Source organism: Fusarium redolens, assembly GCF_020744475.1.
Source record: "Fusarium redolens strain MPI-CAGE-AT-0023 chromosome Unknown BKA55scaffold_6, whole genome shotgun sequence".
NCBI classification, from domain to species: domain Eukaryota; kingdom Fungi; phylum Ascomycota; class Sordariomycetes; order Hypocreales; family Nectriaceae; genus Fusarium; species Fusarium redolens.
In genome coordinates, this window is record NW_025763669.1 from 782908 (window position 1) to 799834 (window position 16927).

The following is a 16927-nucleotide window of genomic DNA, read 5'->3' on the forward strand; positions in this document are numbered from 1 at the left end:
CGCGCGAACGTTGAAGTGGATCATATACCGTCACACATCGCGATTGAGGTGAGCTGTCATCGAATCAGTGACTTTGGAGATGTGTTTCCGTGTTGCCAAGAAGATCCTTCGGAAACCCCTCACGACAGATTACCTTGGGAACACTGCGATGTCGGCAAAGACGCTGGCCTGAAGTGAGTCACATTACAAGCGATTTACTGGGTGTTTGCGATTGATAATATCTTTCCATCAGTTCAATGATGTGCTATACATGTCGCTTGAACGACCATTCTCCATGCCCAACAACTTGAACATCTGAGTCGCTACCCCCCAGCACGACCTCCATCTCAGTAAACGGCGGTACAACCACATCAATTTGTATCTCATCTCTCTCAATCACCTTCCATAAGACTGAGACTTGACCATGCGGTGTCAAATGCGATGCTCTGGCAGATGTAATACCACCACCAACACAAGGATCTACGCAACATCTCGCCCACGCAGGCGCCAATTGCTTCAGACCTGCGACGCGCTCCACCATAAATTTAGCCACTGAGCCGTAGGCATAGTGATTGAAACTGGTCATATCTCCTGGATTGATCGAGCCATCAGGGAGCATACTATCCCAACGTTCCCATATCGTTGTCGCGCCCTTAGTCACTGGGTATAGCCACGAAGGACAATTTTTGTTAAGAAGCATGCCGTATGCGACGTCCATATGCTGTGTCTTAGCCAAAGCTTCACACACGAATGGTGTTCCTGCGAAGCCGTTGCCGACGCGGTGATCGTTGGCTCGTACAATCTCAGCCAGACGATCGCCTGCCCATTTCAACTGAGAAGGTTTGGCGAGTAGGTCAAAGCAAATGGCTAAAGCGTAGGCTGTCTGCGAGTCCGATGTCAAACGACCAGTCTCTGAGATATACTCCTTGGTGTATTGTCCTCTGGCAGTAGCTGCCTTGGCTTTGTAGACAGAGGAGTCATGTTTTCCGAGGATCTTTGCAATACGAACCATGATGTCATATGAGTGTATCAGGAATGCGTTGGCTACGAGCATCATGTCAGTCGCTGACTTCTGGGGAGCGTCTGGAGGAGCACTGGGGTCAAGCCAGTCCTGATATCTGTGTTAGAAAGCGCCCTCAACGAATCGGCGAAAGAAGATAACACTTGCAGCGAGCTGGAACATATTCGAGTCCCATAAATGGTCTTTATCAACTGCCTTGTCCATTGGCACAGCATCCAACCACGCCACCATCGAGTCGTACTGCTGAGCAAGAATCTCCGCATCACCGTGCTCCTCCCACAACGCCCAAGGCGCTAGAACTGTAACATCGTGCCAAATTGCAAAGGGGTGTACTTGGGCAAAGAGGCCGTCCACAATAGTATTTGGTGAGACCATCGGTGGGATTCCATTGCGCTTCTTCTGCTCATAGTAGAGACCCTTGAGCCAATCGTTCAAGATACCGTGGCACCCGTAGAGAAATGTCGCTGTTGGGGCGAAGAGAGCGATGTCGCCTGTCCAGCCGAGACGTTCGTCTCTCTGAGGGCAATCTGTGGGGATGGAGAGGAAGTTGCCCTTTGTTGACCAACGGACGTTACTCCATAGCTGGTTAAGCATGTCGTCTGAACAGCGAAAGTCGCCTGTTTCTTCCATATCAGTATGACAAACAACAGCTTCCACCTTCTCCAGAATATCGTCTTGGGACCCAGGCCAATTGTCGATCTGAGCATATCGGAATCCATGGAATGTGAACCTAGGCTCATAGATTTCTTCGCCTTCACCACGAATAGTATAGGTATCCTTAGCTTCACAATGTCGTAATGGCCTAGTTCCTAGTTCGCCGTGTTCGAGGACTTCGGCATGATAGAGTGTTATCTTGTGGCCGCTTGGACCGCGAACACGGATGCGAAGATAGCCGACAAGGTTTTGACCAAAGTCTAGGACTAAATTGCCTGAAGGCGTGCCGATCTTTGACATAGGTCTGATGGTCTCAATTCTTCGAGTTGGTTCTGCTGATCCAGCGATGAGTGCCGTATCTTCAGACAAAGGTGGTAGAACTTCGACTTGGTGCCAATCTCCTGACGCAGAACCTGCTGTTGACCATCCGTCTATTTCAGCAGTGGCATCATACTTCTCGCCATCATAGATCTCGGCCATTCGGATCGGTCCCTGCGTCGTTTTCCATGTCTCATCTGTCGATATCGTCAAGTTGGTTCCATCCTTTGCTGTGATCTCAAGTCGAGCAAACAGCGCTGTCCGTGTTCCATGAATATTCCGCTTTCCACCCTCAAAACCTAGACGCCCTTTGAACCAACCCTCAGCGACACGGGCACCGATACAGTTCTCACCACCTGAAAGAAGTCCCGTCACATCAAAGGTTTGGTATCTGAGACGGTGCTCATATACGGTCCACCCTGGCGCGAGGAAATGGTCGCCGACTCTGATTCCGTTGATCTCGGCTTCGTAGACTCCATGAGATGTTATATACAGCCTTGCGGATTCGATGTCGCCATTGATGCTGAATTTCTTGCGGAATAAGTCCTCAGGCAAGGGTTTGTCCTGCTCATTGGAGCACGGCGCTGATATGAGCTGGGTCCCTGACCAATCTTGTCTGTTCAAGAGGCCAGCTTCGACAAATACAGCATTGCTCCAGGGCGTTGGTTCAGGTTCGTTGGAAAGGTATGCTCTGATTCGAACCTCATAGCGTCGGCGAGAACTTAGCGGCTCGTTACTGGGCCAAGGGACGAGGTACGCTTGTGATGACTGGACTTTGTAGGCTTTTGCCCCATGAGGTTGTCGCGAATTTGGGTCAATTTCGGTGAGTTCGATCTCATATGCATTCTGCTTAAGTTTTGAATCGGCTTCCCCAAAACGCCATGAGATACGAGGCTTTGTCTCGTCGATTCCAAGAGTATTTCCAGGCCTGTAATGTTCGAATCTGACGTCGACGACTTTGATGTTTGCCATTGTGATAGTGGCTGACATGGAAGACCACCTTGACAAGGACTCGGTCAGCCCATCATAGATTCATGAGATGAGAGCTTTTGTAATGATACGATATCATCGTCAGCTCCAGTTTTCGGTCATTTATTGACGTCGGGTCAATGATAACCGATGAGGCTCTTGGCTAACTTGGCTTCCTCCACATCCCGATGAGGAGACGTCCACTAGCTGTGGTTGGCGGCTGAACTTCGCTATATTATGTACGCCTCAGCTGGAATTGTTTCCAATCTTGGAGTTTGAGACCGATCTGGAGCGGTCTAGAGTTTGATGAGTGCATCGACAGCTCCGAGTTATGAAGGACCTAGTGGTCTGATGATTAGTTGTAGTCTTGCTTTGGGAAGTTTCTGGGTAAAGCCCGGCGAATCCTGACTTCATGACTCTTATACCAAAGCCTAGATGGTACATGAGTCTTGCTGGTGCAAAATAATGGAATGATGCATTGACTCAGAATGATGAAATACATCATGGAAAGACATTGCACGATACGAAACGTGCGGCCCACATCATTGCGAGACACCGGACGGTTATTTCATAGATTCTGCCTCTTCCAACGAGCCATTTCTCATCAGATTTGAAAGGCAATCTCCGTCAACTGAGGACATCTTGTTGTATGATCTTATCGCTAATGAGCCAATTGGTCATCAAAAGAGATGGGCCATGTATGCATGCTGTAGTAAACGAGTGGTTCTTTCAACTACCAAGAACTCCAGGAAGCAATTTGCTACCCAAGAATAAATTGCTTTGGAACTTGTTTCACAACGATAGATTTGTATGTATTCAAAGAATCCATGATACAGATTTTATTATCAATGTAGGCCGCCAGGAACCCAGAAACAACAAGAGAATAGAAGCAATCTTATGTGTCTTGACCCCAACAATCGAACAGCACTATTCGACATTTAACAAATCACAGTCCTTGCTAGACGCATCCGACTTAAAGACTCATGCCTCCTCAGTAATGGCAGTAGTAGACCTCTCTTTGAACTTTGGTGCAGGAGTCTTGGTCTGGAAGAGGTAATCAATCTGAGCATAAGTAATGTTCTTAGTCTCGGGGATCTCGATCCAAGTCAGGACGAAGCCAATGACACAGAAGCCGAAGAAGACGAAACCGATCCTGCCTCCCAGGTTACCCTGATCAGCATTGAACATGTAAGGAACACAAAGAGCAAAAGCCCAGGTCATGAAAGCGTTGACGAAGAAACCAATACCAAGAGTCTTGGCTCGAAGGACAGTTGATGGAACTTCGGCTGCCACGATGGGGTATGCTGATCCTGTGCCTAAGTTGCCGGTGCAAGCAGCTAGAAGAAGAGATACGCCGATGAATCTATAGCAGTTGTTAGTCTGACATGGTAATCAAATATTTTGGGGAAATTTACCTCAATGCTGTCTGGTTCTGCGGCCAGAAGCCAGCAACGCCCATTCCAATAAAAATGGCTCCAGCAACAACAAAGCTTGCGAGGATAGCAAACCTTCGGCCAACCTTGGACATGATAACCCAAGAGACAAGGGTACATGCCATACTCAAGCCAACGCCAATTTGGTTGAGAGTAAGAGAGAAAGTCGGGGTCATGCCAGCCATGATGAAGAAGTAGGTGGAGTTTGAGACCAGAGTTATGCCCATGAACTGCTGAAGAGTATTGAGCAGAGCAACAATACGAGTTCGTCGCAAGTTTGTGCCCTTGAAGCACTCTGAGAACGAAGGCTGTTCCGAGTTCATCCTTTGCTCCTGATGGATTGTAGCTTCGATTATAGAAATTCGTTCGTCGATATTTCTGCAACCGAGTGTAGTTAGAGCCTTTCTGGCTTGGTCGGTCTTGTTCTTGCCAGCGAGGTAAACAGGGCTTTCGGGAACGACTAGCGCTGCAATGACGGAGTAGACGGAGAAAGCCCATTGGGAAGCAAAGGGAATCTTGAAGGCCCAGTGTGTCATCGTAGCGACCTCCCTGAACACTACTGTGATGGCAATCATCTGACCAACAGTCTAGTAACAGTTTGTTAGCGTGATTATTGTGTTGGTGGAATAGTATACTCACGATCATGAAGGGATAAAAGCCGAGAAGTATAGTTCGAAGCTTGGGTGGTGAAATCTCGGATACGTATGTTTGACATGTCGACATGCTAATACCCATGGCCAGACCAATGAAGAACTTTCCAACCAAGAGGACACCGCGTCTTTGTTCGACTGTCTCGGGATTGCTGGACACAAAAGTAATTGCCGTTCCTAGAGAAGTCCAAGTTAGACCAGATTAAGATTCAAGCTTTCCTAACTTGACTTACCAACAGCAGAGATGAGACCCCCAACTCCAAACATGATCTTTCGACCGAATCGATCCTGAAGGAAGCCGTTGCTTGCTGCACCAGCCATGATTCCCATTGCGCTAAAGGCTTGCCAGAGACCTTGCCAAAGAGCTGGAAGGATGAAGGTCTCGCCAAAGGGAGAACCAAATGTGATTCTACATGATTAGCCATTTGTATGAATCCATAGGTTTGGAAGTTTTCGACTTACGAGAACATGGGAAGCGCATTGATAGCTCCCTGAACGAGAACATCATATCCAAAAAGGAACGCACCGCAGTTGGCGAACCAAGTGAAAACGATCACACGAACGTTCTCTCTCAGGAGTTGCCAAACAGTTGTGTTGCTCTCCTCAGCAACTTCAACAGCTAAGATAGTCTCCTTGTGGTCAACTCCAATGGAGTCGGCCTTGCTGGTAGTTCGTCCAATGTTCGACATTCTTGAGAAGCTCAATGATGTTGATTGTGAACATCATGATCGAGCCTGGTATCAAGAGTTACTTATAGAGACAGGATCACGGTTCCATCTCCTAATCCAGTGCCGTGGTTCAACCGACGCGTTTCCAATTAAGCTCATGGTGCATCTGGGGCCCCAGACAACTGACATAACTCCCCGCATTAGCAGGGATGTTTTCGGATCTGTGGAGGACAAAATATCTGGAGGCTTGATCTGGAGCCCCCTTGGTCGGGAAAGTGGAGGGAATTCGGTGCATTTCACACCGAGAAACATTGTCTGTTTGACCATGCGGATCATATGATACCACGACTAATATTTTCCATGTGTGAGATTTGTGTCTTTTTGAAATAGACTGTGATAAAATGTTGGTGGCGATGCCTTGCCCGTCAATCCCATGATATTTCAGCCAAATATCTTGAGCCAAAACATTGACAACGGTTCCACCAAGATTTTGAGACTTTAGGCAGGCAAAATGTGCGAAGACTTAACAAAGATAACTGTCGCATTTGAACGATCTGCCAATGTGAGACATGTTATGTTCAGGTTGCGGTCATCTGAGCCTATAGCCCCTAAACAATAAACAAGATCATATTGAGATTTATTAAGCTACTATCCTCACTATGACAGGGCTGCCCAAGACCAGCATGTACGTTATCTAGTAGATTTCTTCTTCGAAGCCCAGTGCTGCAATTTGCTTTTTGTAGTCCTGTTGTTGCCGTATGTCCTGCACCAGTTAGTCATGCTCTATATCTATTAATCAAACTTATTACCTCCTCCACAGTGCTTTTGATAATATATCTTGTAACTCGAACTTCGCTTTCTTGCCCAAGGCGAATGGCTCTCGAAATCGCCTGGCTCTCGACGCTGGGATTCCATTGTAGTTCTGTGATGAAGATTCGATTTGCGCAAGTCAAGTTCAACCTGCAGTGGTATCAGTCTATCGATTCCAGTGAAAGAGGGAGACAACGTACCCAAATGCTCCGGTTCCTGTTGTCATAATAAGAACAGGCGTCTCATCCTCATTCTCAAACGTAAGGAGCGTGGCCTGCCGTTGAGGCAGAGGGCTATTACCGTCGAGTTGAAGGTATGGAATCTTAGCCTGCTCCAGGTACCTCGATATCAAATACAGCGTTCGTGTCCAGCAAGAAAAGATGATACTGTTTATTGTCAGCGGGAAAGTGAGATCCGGGATTTTCATACCTTTTTGTGGTCCATAGATCCTTTTGAACATCCTCAACCAGAGTCCGTATTTTTGTTGAAAGACCTTGTTCATTGAAGTAGCTCTCGTTATCATCCTTTGCTACAGTAACTTTTCGCCGCTTTCTGGGTCTCTCACCACCTGCTAAAGCTTTCTCATCTTCAGATACTGGAGATTCTTTGTACCATCTGACGCAAATGGGACACCGCCTTCGCGTCTCGGGTAAGCACATGTTTGACTCTTCGATGCACTTCGAACACAGAATATGTGAGCATTCGTCGTCAAACATTCTTTTCGTCAAGTTGCATCCCAGTACTGGCATTGGCTGCTCACATCCCACGCATGATATTTCTCCGTATTGACCGGCAGTCCCAACTATTGCCTCTCGTTCTTCCAGGAGGCTTCTCCGATGCCACGAGAAGAGCTTCTGATACGTTCCGTGGTTGCAGACAATTCGAAGCTGAAGCCACATCTGGAACATGCCAAACTGGGAGCTCTTTTTGACTTCACCCATACGATGCTCCATGTTACGTAGAATGACAGCCTTTGTTCTGTCATATTGATCCCGCTCTTGTGGACTGAACTCCAAATGTCGAACAAGCTGTCGTGTTTTTGGTAAATTCAAGACCTCTCTAGTTCGGCGTAGACACAATGCTTCAAGGAGCATGACCAGGCGATCTCTTACTAGCTCAGGGTTGTCGAATGAGTTATCGAATGGGGTTTCTATCCACTTTCTAAACTCAGATGCCTTGTCGAATGGCTCGGCGCGAATGAAGCGGAACAGCGAGCCTATATCGGTGAGTCTATTTTGGATGGGCGTTCCAGAAAGACACCATCGAGAGTTGGCGTGGAGATATTCACATGCTTGGAAGAACTTTGTGGATGGACGACGGATGATATGAGCTTGTGACCCCCAGTAAGTTGTCTGGATAAGCGCTGCAGGTCTACTACTCACCTTCATCAAGGACTATTCGATACCAACCCAACTTATACAACGGCGAAGTCTTCCCTTTCCCTGTTAGATACTCAGCAGTAAGTGTATGATATGTTGTCACCAAGATATCCGAGTCTTCAATGATAGATAGCTCCTCAAGAGTCTTCGGCCTATTCTCGCCATGGTACTTAACAACTTTGAGACCTCTCTGTAGATGCCTGTACAGTGTCAGAAATTACTCATGATGAAGGTCCCGCGACACTTACTTCTTAACCTCATTCATCCACTCATCGATCAATACTGGATTCAATCAATATTTGAGAGGGACTGATGTTGAGGAGAGACTCACAAGCTGCTGAGACGACAACGAGAGTAGAGCGAGAGAACTTGAGAGACCTCCTGCTTTTATGCTCTGCATTTTTCTTCTCCGCCCACTCTTGGCCATTGTCCAGAGTCTTCATGATCAAGGCGAGGATGGAAAGCGACTTTCCCATTCCCATGTCGTCAGCAAGGATACCGCCGCCCCTCTCTTCTGGCCGTATATCTTTGCGTCTCTTGGTGATTCTGTGTCGGTATTGGACTTTTCCATCCTCATGCTCGATCTCTTCCCAAAGTCTGTACTTTTCGTTGATGTGCCCAGACTCTCTCTCGAGCATGAAACCCAGGGCTTCCTTCTGATGTCTATTTCGTTATTAGTGCCCCTATCAACCGGCCAGTGATTTCCGATAGATTACCTTAACAGCTGACGCGTCACCCTGCCACCAACTTCAACCATCTCAAGTTCGCGATTCTTCTCGACTGTCTTGTAAACCTCCTCCACCATCTTCCGGAGTTGATCTTCTTTACTTCGTTTCTTAGGGGCACCATCGCTGAAAGCCAGTTGCGTATTTAGGACTTCCTCGGATCCGGTATCTTGGATGCTGATGTTCAGGAAATGCGGGTTCGCGTAGGCAATACCATGTCTTCCATGAATAGATCTCTGAAGCCACAGCTTTCCATCGGAGAGTCTTTTGCCAATATTCAATGCCTCGGATTGTAGCCCATAGATATTTATATCGACTTTGACCCTAGCGTCCGCGGGTATGTTTGCGCGGTTTATGACCTCCCTCAGATCGCATTTCAAGGCCAATGGTTGAATGTCGACTGATGGTTGCGTCATCAGGAGCAAGAGAGTCTGACCTGTCGCTGAAGGGAGATGACCAAAGTGCTTCTCATCACCTGGGAAACAAAGCATGAGTTGCTTCTGGTACTCCGTTGGTGTAAAGTATTGATACGCTGAGCCCTCTGCTGCCAGTCTTTCATCTATGAATGACATGTCATCAGGTACCAATTTTACTTCGATGTTGTGAAGCTAAGACAAGTAAGTATTGGGATCTTGACTCAAACATCATTCAAGGTGTATGTATATACTTACCATACCGTAGTGGACTGTGACGCCGTCATCTTGCGGTAATGTCACCAGTGTTGCATTTGACTGACTTGACCCAGAAACTTCCGGTGTCCTAGCTGACCCTTCTCGAGAGCTTTCTGTGGGTAATTGAAGGAATTGGAAGCTTTCGAGTGCCGTAGACATATGGGAGGAAGCGTTCTGCTCTTCATCGGGACAAGGCGTCATTTGAATAACATTCATGTCGAAATTCATATCCAAATCCATCATTCCAAGTTGTGGATCAATGTCTAGAGCATTGTTTCGAGTAGAATGGCTTGCAAGGACATCATCTTTGTGAAATAGAGGATCACTGTTTTGTACTTTTAGTCATAGCTCGAATTGACACATAACGCTACCTACATTATAGAGTTTGTGAGACTAGGTTGGAGATAGTTGTCGCCCTCAGTAACATCTCCATTTAGATCGCCCCAAAAGGCTAGTGAGGTCACATCGACTGGTCCATTCATGCCCAGTTCTTGAGTCCTAGGAATGTCGCCCATGTACGGATCTTGTTCCTTCTCAACTCCCAGCCAGTCACCCAGGGAGTGAGAGATGCTGTCGTGCTGGCCTTTATCTACAGGATTGAGGAGATCTCGCAAGTTAGACATATTGTCGGTATGTCGAAGAATCTGAAATGCTATGGGAACTCTCTGATTCTGAAAGGCGCACTGTTAAAATACCTAAGTCTTTAACGACAAAGATCTTGCTGACACACCGACAATATCAAAATCAGGCTGTGCAAGTCCGTATTCTATGCAGGAGATCCCTGGAGTCGGTGACCCAACGTCGAATCAGAGTCTTTACTTTCAGCCAACTGCAGCTCGCTAGACCAACAAGGCAGACCAGTGTCATCACATCTGGTTCGCCCTATGCTTGTGTTACTTAAGGATTGGCTGCTAAGACTTGAAAATGTAATACCGTCATCAAAGGCTTTCAGCAAGGTGATTTTGAGGCACTCCCCAAATTTTGCAGTTGGGTTGCCTCTTTCTTCCTTCACCGCCAGCTAGTCCTGGTGCAGCCAATTCCTCTTCGAGTCATTGTCAGCTGCCTTGCTTTTGTCCTTAACACAGTATAATTTATCGAAACTCGGTCTTAGAGGGCTTTATTAAGTGCCATAAACTTTCTCTTCACGATGAACCGGCTTTATGAGTTAGCTGAAGAATTCAGAAGATCCCTGAAACCCCACCATGAAGAAGAATTCGAAAATACCACTGTTGGAGACATGCGAAAGGAGATCCATGATATACAATTGTTGCGAGACAAGACTAATAACATGATGGACATGAATCGACTGCGGATGTTTCTTGACGGCATGGAAGAGCTCGAAAAGCTCCTCTTGCGCCTTGAGTTTCCTGGCACGAAAGGTGCTATGTCAATCATTTGGGGCTCCGTTAGGTTCCTACTCAAGGTATCCATTGGTCTCTGATTCATGCACGGGACTCAGCTAAGGGTTTACAGAGCACGAACATTACTGATAGGGCTTTTGACGGAGTGCTCGATGTGTACGGACTTCTTGGAGCACAACTCCTGCCCTTGACTCAATTCAGGGAGCTCTTCCAAACGTTTCCGGATGCCTTGGAATGCATAGTCAATATTTATCATGATATCCAGCGATTCCATTCCACAGCATACAAGCTTTTCTCACTCACGACGAAGCGTAAGATATCCCTTGCAGAGATGAATATCAGTCGGCTGACTTATCCAAGTATGGCAGCGTCTTCAGAAACCTATCTGGGATGACGCAAGTCGCTTGTTTTCAAGAACATCCGATTCTCTAGGTTCACACGCGAGGTTCATCAAAGAACACAGCCCTTCTTTACAAAGTGAGTTCTTGAAGCAAGACAAGTTCGACAAAATGATCTAATTCCAAAGACTATGGTGCCCTTCATGCGGCCTTCCAGCAGTACTCCTATGGCCTCAAGTCAGACTGGAATAATTTTGAGATTGAGGAAAAGTCCCGAAAGCGTGGAAGAAGATACGAAGTGACTGAATGGATCACTTCTTCTTCGAAGATGCCAAGGTTGCAAGATGAGTTCCGTGATATGGCGATCTGTCCCAGGAGTGGTCGTTGGCTTTTCCGAAATTACAACGCTATATCGGAGTGGATGGGCGAGGAAGACCCTCCCCACTCAGCCATATGGTTGCATGGGAACTGCGGATATGGTGACTATTACCTAAAATCTTGACAGAGATCTTATATGACGCTAATTAATCCAGGCAAAACGGTGCTTGCATCCCTAATAGTCGATGAACTGAAATCATCCAAACTCCAGAATACGATGTCCTCATTTCCAGAGGGCAGTAAGACGTGTTATTTTTACTGCCAGGAAGACGACATCGAACACAGAAATCATCTTGATATCCTTAAAGGTATACTCCTGCAGATGGTAGAGGTTGAGGATTATATAATCCCCCTTTGCTATCAGGAAAAGGCCACAAGTGGAGGCTCCAACCTCATAGATTCAGAGCTGGCTCAAAAGCTCATCAAGACTTTTATCGAGTTTTCTGTAAGACACTATATCGTGATAGACGGAGTGGACGAATGCGATGGAGCCGAGATCCAACAAACTGCCAAGTTCTTCAAGGATTTGGTGTCGACATATGATACGCAAATCAGAATGGGGCATCTGAGAGTCCTTTTCATGGGTCGAGAAACATCTGATACCAAAAAACATATTCCTGGAGACGATTGCATCAGCATAGCACTTAGGCCAGAGGACAACCATGACGATATCAGAGCTTTTGTGCAGAAAAGACTTCCAGACTTTTCGAAATCAAGTCACGGTATTGGTTTCAGTCTTTCTGAAGCTGATAAGTCGGATGTTGAACGGATAATTTGCCATCAAAGTCAAGGTTTATACTAAATTAACACCGCATTAGTTAAAGTTCAAGGCTGATATAACTTTGTAGACTCATTTCTCTATGCACATCTAGCCATTGAATTCCTTTTACAGCAAGATACCAAAGGTGACTTGCTAACCCAACTCAGACAAGGGATACTACCAACGAAGCTTGGAGACATGTAGGTCCTCTGATACTAACACTTGACTTCAACTTACTTTTTCAGGTACGAAAGACTGCTCGACTCCGTCAAGAATAGTCTCGTGGCACAGCCAGGAGGTACTGCGAGGTGGGAGAGATCAAAGCTATTATTTGGATGGCTCATTTGTGCCAAGAGACCACTCAGATGGCACGAGATGCAAGCAATCTTATGCTTCGATCTGGATAAACCCAAGATTGACTTTGAGAATAACATGTTACGACAAGATATGGAGAAATATCTCGGCGCCATCGTCCATGTCCTTGACGGAGGTCATATCCGACTTATTCATTCTACTGCACGCAGGTCGGTCTTGATCAACATGTGGTAATCGCAAGTGACTGACGTTACCTGGGATTTTCAGATATATCATAGACAACAAGCATATCAGTGAGAAGCAGGTTCAGTGCCAGTTGACTACTATATGCCTTAGATACTTGACCCTCCCATGCTTCACCCGGAACTTCAACTATCTGGCGCCCCAAAGAAGCGAGGATGCGAGACTTGGCTGGTTCTCGTTCCAGGACTACACGTGCTCTCAGTGGCTTTATCATGTTGATACTTTGATCAGAGAGTGCAGCGAAGTCTTCACAACCGAGACTTTTCCAGACGTTGCAGCGGACTTTGCTTCTGCTTTGAAGCATTTTGTCAATACTCATCGTGCAGATTTGACTACCACTAAGCATGCTGAATTGGTTGAAAGCCACATAGAGACCTTCATGGGCTTGGAACTCTACGAAGACCTTCATTTGCTGTGGAACCACATATACACTCACCAGCGAGGTGATTACGGAACACGAAACACCGTTGGCGTTAAGCAAATCGAGAACGGACTCAAGGATAATAGAAAAGAATTGGAAAGGTTCCTTCCGAGCCAAAGATCCGGTGACGAGGATACGATCGAGGACTATTATGGTTCAAATCTCTTCAAGTGTAACCGTACACTCTGTCGTTTCTTCTACGTCGGCTATGACGAGAAGAGTAACCGAGATGATCACAGAAAGCGACATGAGAGGCCTTTCCATTGCCCCGTGTCCTGTAATGCGGCTCCTCTTGGCTTCGTGAGTAACAAGGATAGGGACCGACATATCAATATTTACCATCCGGAACTAAGCGAAGGAGTCGCCATCTTTGAGGCTTTAAGCCGTCGACAGGCCCCAGGGAGGTTCGTTTGCCAGATCTGCAACAAGACCTTCACGAGAAACATCAACCTCAAAAGCCATGAACGGAGTCATTTTGGGGACAGGCCTTTTGCTTGCACGACTTGTGGAAAGGCTTTTGCTAGGGTGAATGACTGCCGAAGGCATGAGAAGATACACGCAAGGAGAGGATATTGACATAGAAGTGGAGGCTAATTGGGCTTGGAAGCACTAGATAGTTAAAAAGTCTTTGAACCGCTGACCTACTTTTCCTTCGGCTCCAGATCAATAATCTGGAACTTGACGCCATTCCAAACTGCCATATCTTCAAACAGCGCTAAACCGACTCTCCTATAACTTCCACCGGGCGTTTTGAGTATGATCAAAGCCAGTCCGCTCTGTTCTTCATGATAGCTGCCGGCTTTACCCAGGAGAAGATACTCGCATTTCCTCCCCGTGAATTCCATATCCGAAGCTGATTCAACAAGATCCAACCTCGTTGACAGCGTGCACCGCTTAGGAAGATCTATATCGCTGAACTGAAGTATCCGGCAGGATAGTCTAACCTTGGCTGCTGTCAGAATCTCGATCTTCGCGTCCTCGATTTCTATCGGGTCTTCGTATCGGATCCCACCATTGACTGAAACCCAGGACCAGCTGGGAGCTCTTTTGAGATGTCTTTTCCCTACTCTATCGTTATCTGGCTTGTACCAAGCCAGAAGTTGAATGAACCATCGCTCCCAGTGACCGTAGATATGCGAGTCCCGCCAAACCTTTTGTAATTCAGCTGTGATACCCGTGACCGCCGGTAGTCTATCTTCGGGATCCTTTAGTTCTCTTCGTGTGTATTGAATGATTATGGTCTTCCACAGATATAGTTTCTCCGAATCATGCGTTCCGTAGGACGGCTCACCCTCGTCGTCGAAAGAAGCCCACGGTAATGACTCAAGATGCTGTTGATATTCTATACCTGCATTATTTCCCGTGACACTCTGCAGTTCGGTCTCCTGGCACTGCCAAAGGAGTTGGTAGTCTGAGAAAATGAGCATCCGGGACGACAGCATATACTCCTGAAGAGTCCAGCCCCTTTTGTCAAGGGGATGATCGAGCTGATACGGGTTTCCTGACAGATAGACAGTTCCAATACGACCGTCCTTCATCGGTATGTCGAACTTATGCTCCGGCAGATACGTAGGACTCTTGTCAGGCAAGCTTCCCAAGAATCCTTCACATGCTCTTGTCGCAGTCCCAGCAGCCAACGTGATCGCTGCGTTCTTGTACGTTGTCGCCATCTTGGAGATTTCTTTTCTCTTGTCTTCGGGACAGTTTTGAACGATGCACAGTCTATCCACCCAGAGATAGACAAACCCCAGTTCTCTGGTTACGCGAATTGCATCTTGGACAGACTGCTCCAACTCTTCAAGTTTGATCTCTTTTAGTAGATCTTGCTCGTTGTTCAGGCGTAGTTCTGATAGCCGACTTTGCTTTTTTGGGTCCGGTTTACCCCAACAGTAGCTCAAGGCAAGATATGACCCCCGAGTCTCTGTCTGGTTTATCTGTAGCTGTGCAGTCTGACTGCTGATTTTTATTACGCGCGTAGGAAGGACGATGTCTCTTGAGTATCGACACTTTTGATGGCCACGGCTTGGTGCATCTGGTCTCATGCAAACCTCTATCACTTTTGTGGCGGATGAAAAGACTTCTGGACTTGCAACATTCCTATGTAATGGTCGTCGGAGTATTAAGCTGTGGAGGGGATCATCTAAGAGAAAGCTTAGAATGCAAACACAATAAGGAAGAAAGCTTCCATACCTTCTTTCACAAATGGATACAGTCTGATACTTCCACTTGAATTGTTAGTAGTGCCCACCAAAATGTTGACGTGGGAGGTTTTGTTCCTTTTGCCAGGCTGCGACGTCCAGAAACGTATACATTCATTTTTCGCCCAAAAAGGCCCAAACTCCTTCAAAACAAGCCCATAAATGAACTCGCACAATCCGCAGCCTACTCTGGCTGAGTCGATAAGCCCGCCACGAGTTTTGTGGGCGAAGCCACCAGAAGAGCTGAGACTGTCGAGCGCGTGTCGAGAGAACAGATGTAAACAAGCATCGCATCGGGATGTGGACTCTTGCACCCGCGCTCTTTTGTCCGAACTCCCCATTTCTAGCTGCAAATTCTCGGTGTCTGGAGGCCGATGTAGAGTTTAAATCCACGTGCAGTTGGCCTCTATAGAACACGCCAGTATGCTGCCTAACGAGGAGGACCCTTAGGCATCATGCCAGGACTGCAGTGGTGTTAATTGATTGCTTCCGTAGGCAAACTCTCGAGATCATCCCGACTGAGCATTGCTTCCTGGATGCCTACGTAGTTGGTTAAAAATGCAGTGAAAGATGAAAGGCCTCAATCTGGGCTGTAGGGGGTGTGGGGGCCAATCTGCAGGGCTGAATAGTGAGAGGAGGTAGATCGCAAGCTGGCACAAGCTGTCCCTGTACCAAATAGTGAATGAAGAAGTACTACGTATAAATATATTACAAGTTGACTCAAGTTGTAATCCAAGGTTAGTTCTAGTTGATCAGTAGAAGGGGAAGGACGAGTACCCCACCATGTCTCCATACTTATTGGCATTACAAAAGCTTGTCTATGCTGAAGTGTCTAATAATAAACATACCTTTAAGCATAGTCCCCGTGTAGGGTAAATTTGCAGTGATTGGTGATGCCAAGAACTCATCAGGCATCATGCGTTGAGCAGGAAGATAAAAATCTGATGTTGGTACATTTGGAAATTCCAGCTGAGATTGCCTTGGTACTTGGTGTGGAACAAATGGGATTTAATGAGTTGCAGCCACATGGCTGCTGACACGGTGCGCGGGATGTCGAGATGTGTTAAAATTGCAGTGAAAGAAGTCGGGTTACTGCAGGGCACCAGCATAAGCCACACGCTGTTGGTTGGGAAAGACGACAAGACGGTCAGGATTAACTAAAATTGCAGTGAAGGCCCGCAGATGCGCAGAAGTTTTGACTTCTGCAGCCAAATGGTGAAATTATCTAAGGTATCTATATGGATGTTATTGCTAAAAAATGCCCACTTCAAGAACTGATACGCCAGCAAATTCCGTCTCTCCGAATTATTTGCCAATCCTCGTTGCTAAGGTTTATTCTTTTAATAAAAAGCAATAGAGTTGAAGCAGTGTTGAGTCAGACTAGACGAGCGAGTTTCAAGGTGCATGATCCATTGGCAAGGGCGCTTTTACAGCAGAGCTTGAGCTGATCCCAACGTGCTTTCTACAACTCAATATTAATAACAAGGAAGGGAATAAAAACTCCAACGACGACACTTGGACATGAGCACATGTCCTCATTTCGCAGAAGAAATACCGCCGATCTATTAATAAAGGCATGGTGACATTTGCAGTAAAGCGCATCCAGTACAAATCGACACATTTCGTGTGATTAGTC

The 16927-nt window shown here is 46.7% G+C and overlaps 5 protein-coding genes across 5 annotated transcripts; 1 reads left to right on the forward strand and 4 right to left on the reverse strand.

Moving 5' to 3' along the window:
* Positions 1-244: 244 nt before the first annotated feature.
* Positions 245-2944, reverse strand: BKA55DRAFT_508408 (bacterial alpha-L-rhamnosidase-domain-containing protein; the record flags this gene model as incomplete). The annotated part of the gene is made up of 2 exons (XM_046187426.1): positions 245-1090; positions 1142-2944. The coding sequence occupies 2 exons, from the start codon at positions 2942-2944 to the stop codon at positions 245-247; spliced, it is 2649 nt and encodes an 882-aa protein (XP_046050891.1).
* An 824-nt stretch (positions 2945-3768) lies between these two features.
* Positions 3769-5890, reverse strand: BKA55DRAFT_611582 (general substrate transporter). The gene is made up of 5 exons (XM_046196665.1): positions 5487-5890; positions 5258-5433; positions 5014-5201; positions 4357-4961; positions 3769-4304 (listed from the first exon to the last, which is right to left on the reverse strand). Exons 1-5 carry the CDS (start codon positions 5711-5713, stop codon positions 3923-3925), a joined length of 1578 nt encoding a protein of 525 aa, XP_046050892.1. The 5' UTR covers positions 5714-5890; the 3' UTR covers positions 3769-3922.
* Positions 5891-6300: 410 nt separating this feature from the next.
* BKA55DRAFT_563831 (SNF2 family N-terminal domain-containing protein) lies at positions 6301-10001 on the reverse strand. The gene is made up of 10 exons (XM_046192436.1): positions 9653-10001; positions 9278-9602; positions 8598-9214; positions 8213-8544; positions 8130-8163; positions 7885-8081; positions 6932-7832; positions 6703-6888; positions 6502-6652; positions 6301-6455 (listed from the first exon to the last, which is right to left on the reverse strand). The coding sequence occupies exons 1-10, from the start codon at positions 9898-9900 to the stop codon at positions 6387-6389; spliced, it is 3060 nt and encodes a 1019-aa protein (XP_046050893.1). The 5' UTR covers positions 9901-10001; the 3' UTR covers positions 6301-6386.
* Positions 10002-10424: 423 nt separating this feature from the next.
* On the forward strand, positions 10425-13669 carry BKA55DRAFT_688340 (uncharacterized protein; the record flags this gene model as incomplete). Its single annotated transcript, XM_046199194.1, has 8 exons — positions 10425-10700; positions 10751-10949; positions 10999-11115; positions 11165-11455; positions 11510-12145; positions 12203-12314; positions 12360-12638; positions 12697-13669. 8 exons carry the CDS (start codon positions 10425-10427, stop codon positions 13667-13669), a joined length of 2883 nt encoding a protein of 960 aa, XP_046050894.1.
* A 32-nt stretch (positions 13670-13701) lies between these two features.
* BKA55DRAFT_313626 (heterokaryon incompatibility protein-domain-containing protein) lies at positions 13702-15303 on the reverse strand. The gene is made up of 2 exons (XM_046185651.1): positions 15284-15303; positions 13702-15217 (listed from the first exon to the last, which is right to left on the reverse strand). Exon 2 carries the CDS (start codon positions 15133-15135, stop codon positions 13735-13737), a length of 1401 nt encoding a protein of 466 aa, XP_046050895.1. The 5' UTR covers positions 15136-15217; positions 15284-15303; the 3' UTR covers positions 13702-13734.
* Between the last annotated feature and the right edge of the window lie 1624 nt (positions 15304-16927).

Excerpts from the sequence above, each read along its gene's own strand:
- BKA55DRAFT_611582 (XM_046196665.1), bottom strand. The coding sequence starts at position 5,713 with ATGTCGAACATTGGACGAACTACCAGCAAGGCCGACTCCATTGGAGTT. Across the intron at positions 5,434-5,486 it reads AATGCGCTTCCCATGTTCTC|AATCACATTTGGTTCTCCCT; the intron begins GTAAGTCGAAAA and ends CTAATCATGTAG. Across the intron at positions 4,962-5,013 it reads GCTTTTATCCCTTCATGATC|ACTGTTGGTCAGATGATTGC; the intron begins GTGAGTATACTA and ends AACTGTTACTAG.
- BKA55DRAFT_563831 (XM_046192436.1), bottom strand. The coding sequence starts at position 9,900 with ATGTCTAACTTGCGAGATCTCCTCAATCCTGTAGATAAAGGCCAGCAC. Across the intron at positions 8,164-8,212 it reads CGTTGTCGTCTCAGCAGCTT|TATTGATCGATGAGTGGATG; the intron begins GTGAGTCTCTCC and ends GATTGAATCCAG. Across the intron at positions 7,833-7,884 it reads TCGAATAGTCCTTGATGAAG|CTCATATCATCCGTCGTCCA; the intron begins GTGAGTAGTAGA and ends GGGGGTCACAAG.
- BKA55DRAFT_313626 (XM_046185651.1), bottom strand. The coding sequence starts at position 15,135 with ATGAGACCAGATGCACCAAGCCGTGGCCATCAAAAGTGTCGATACTCA.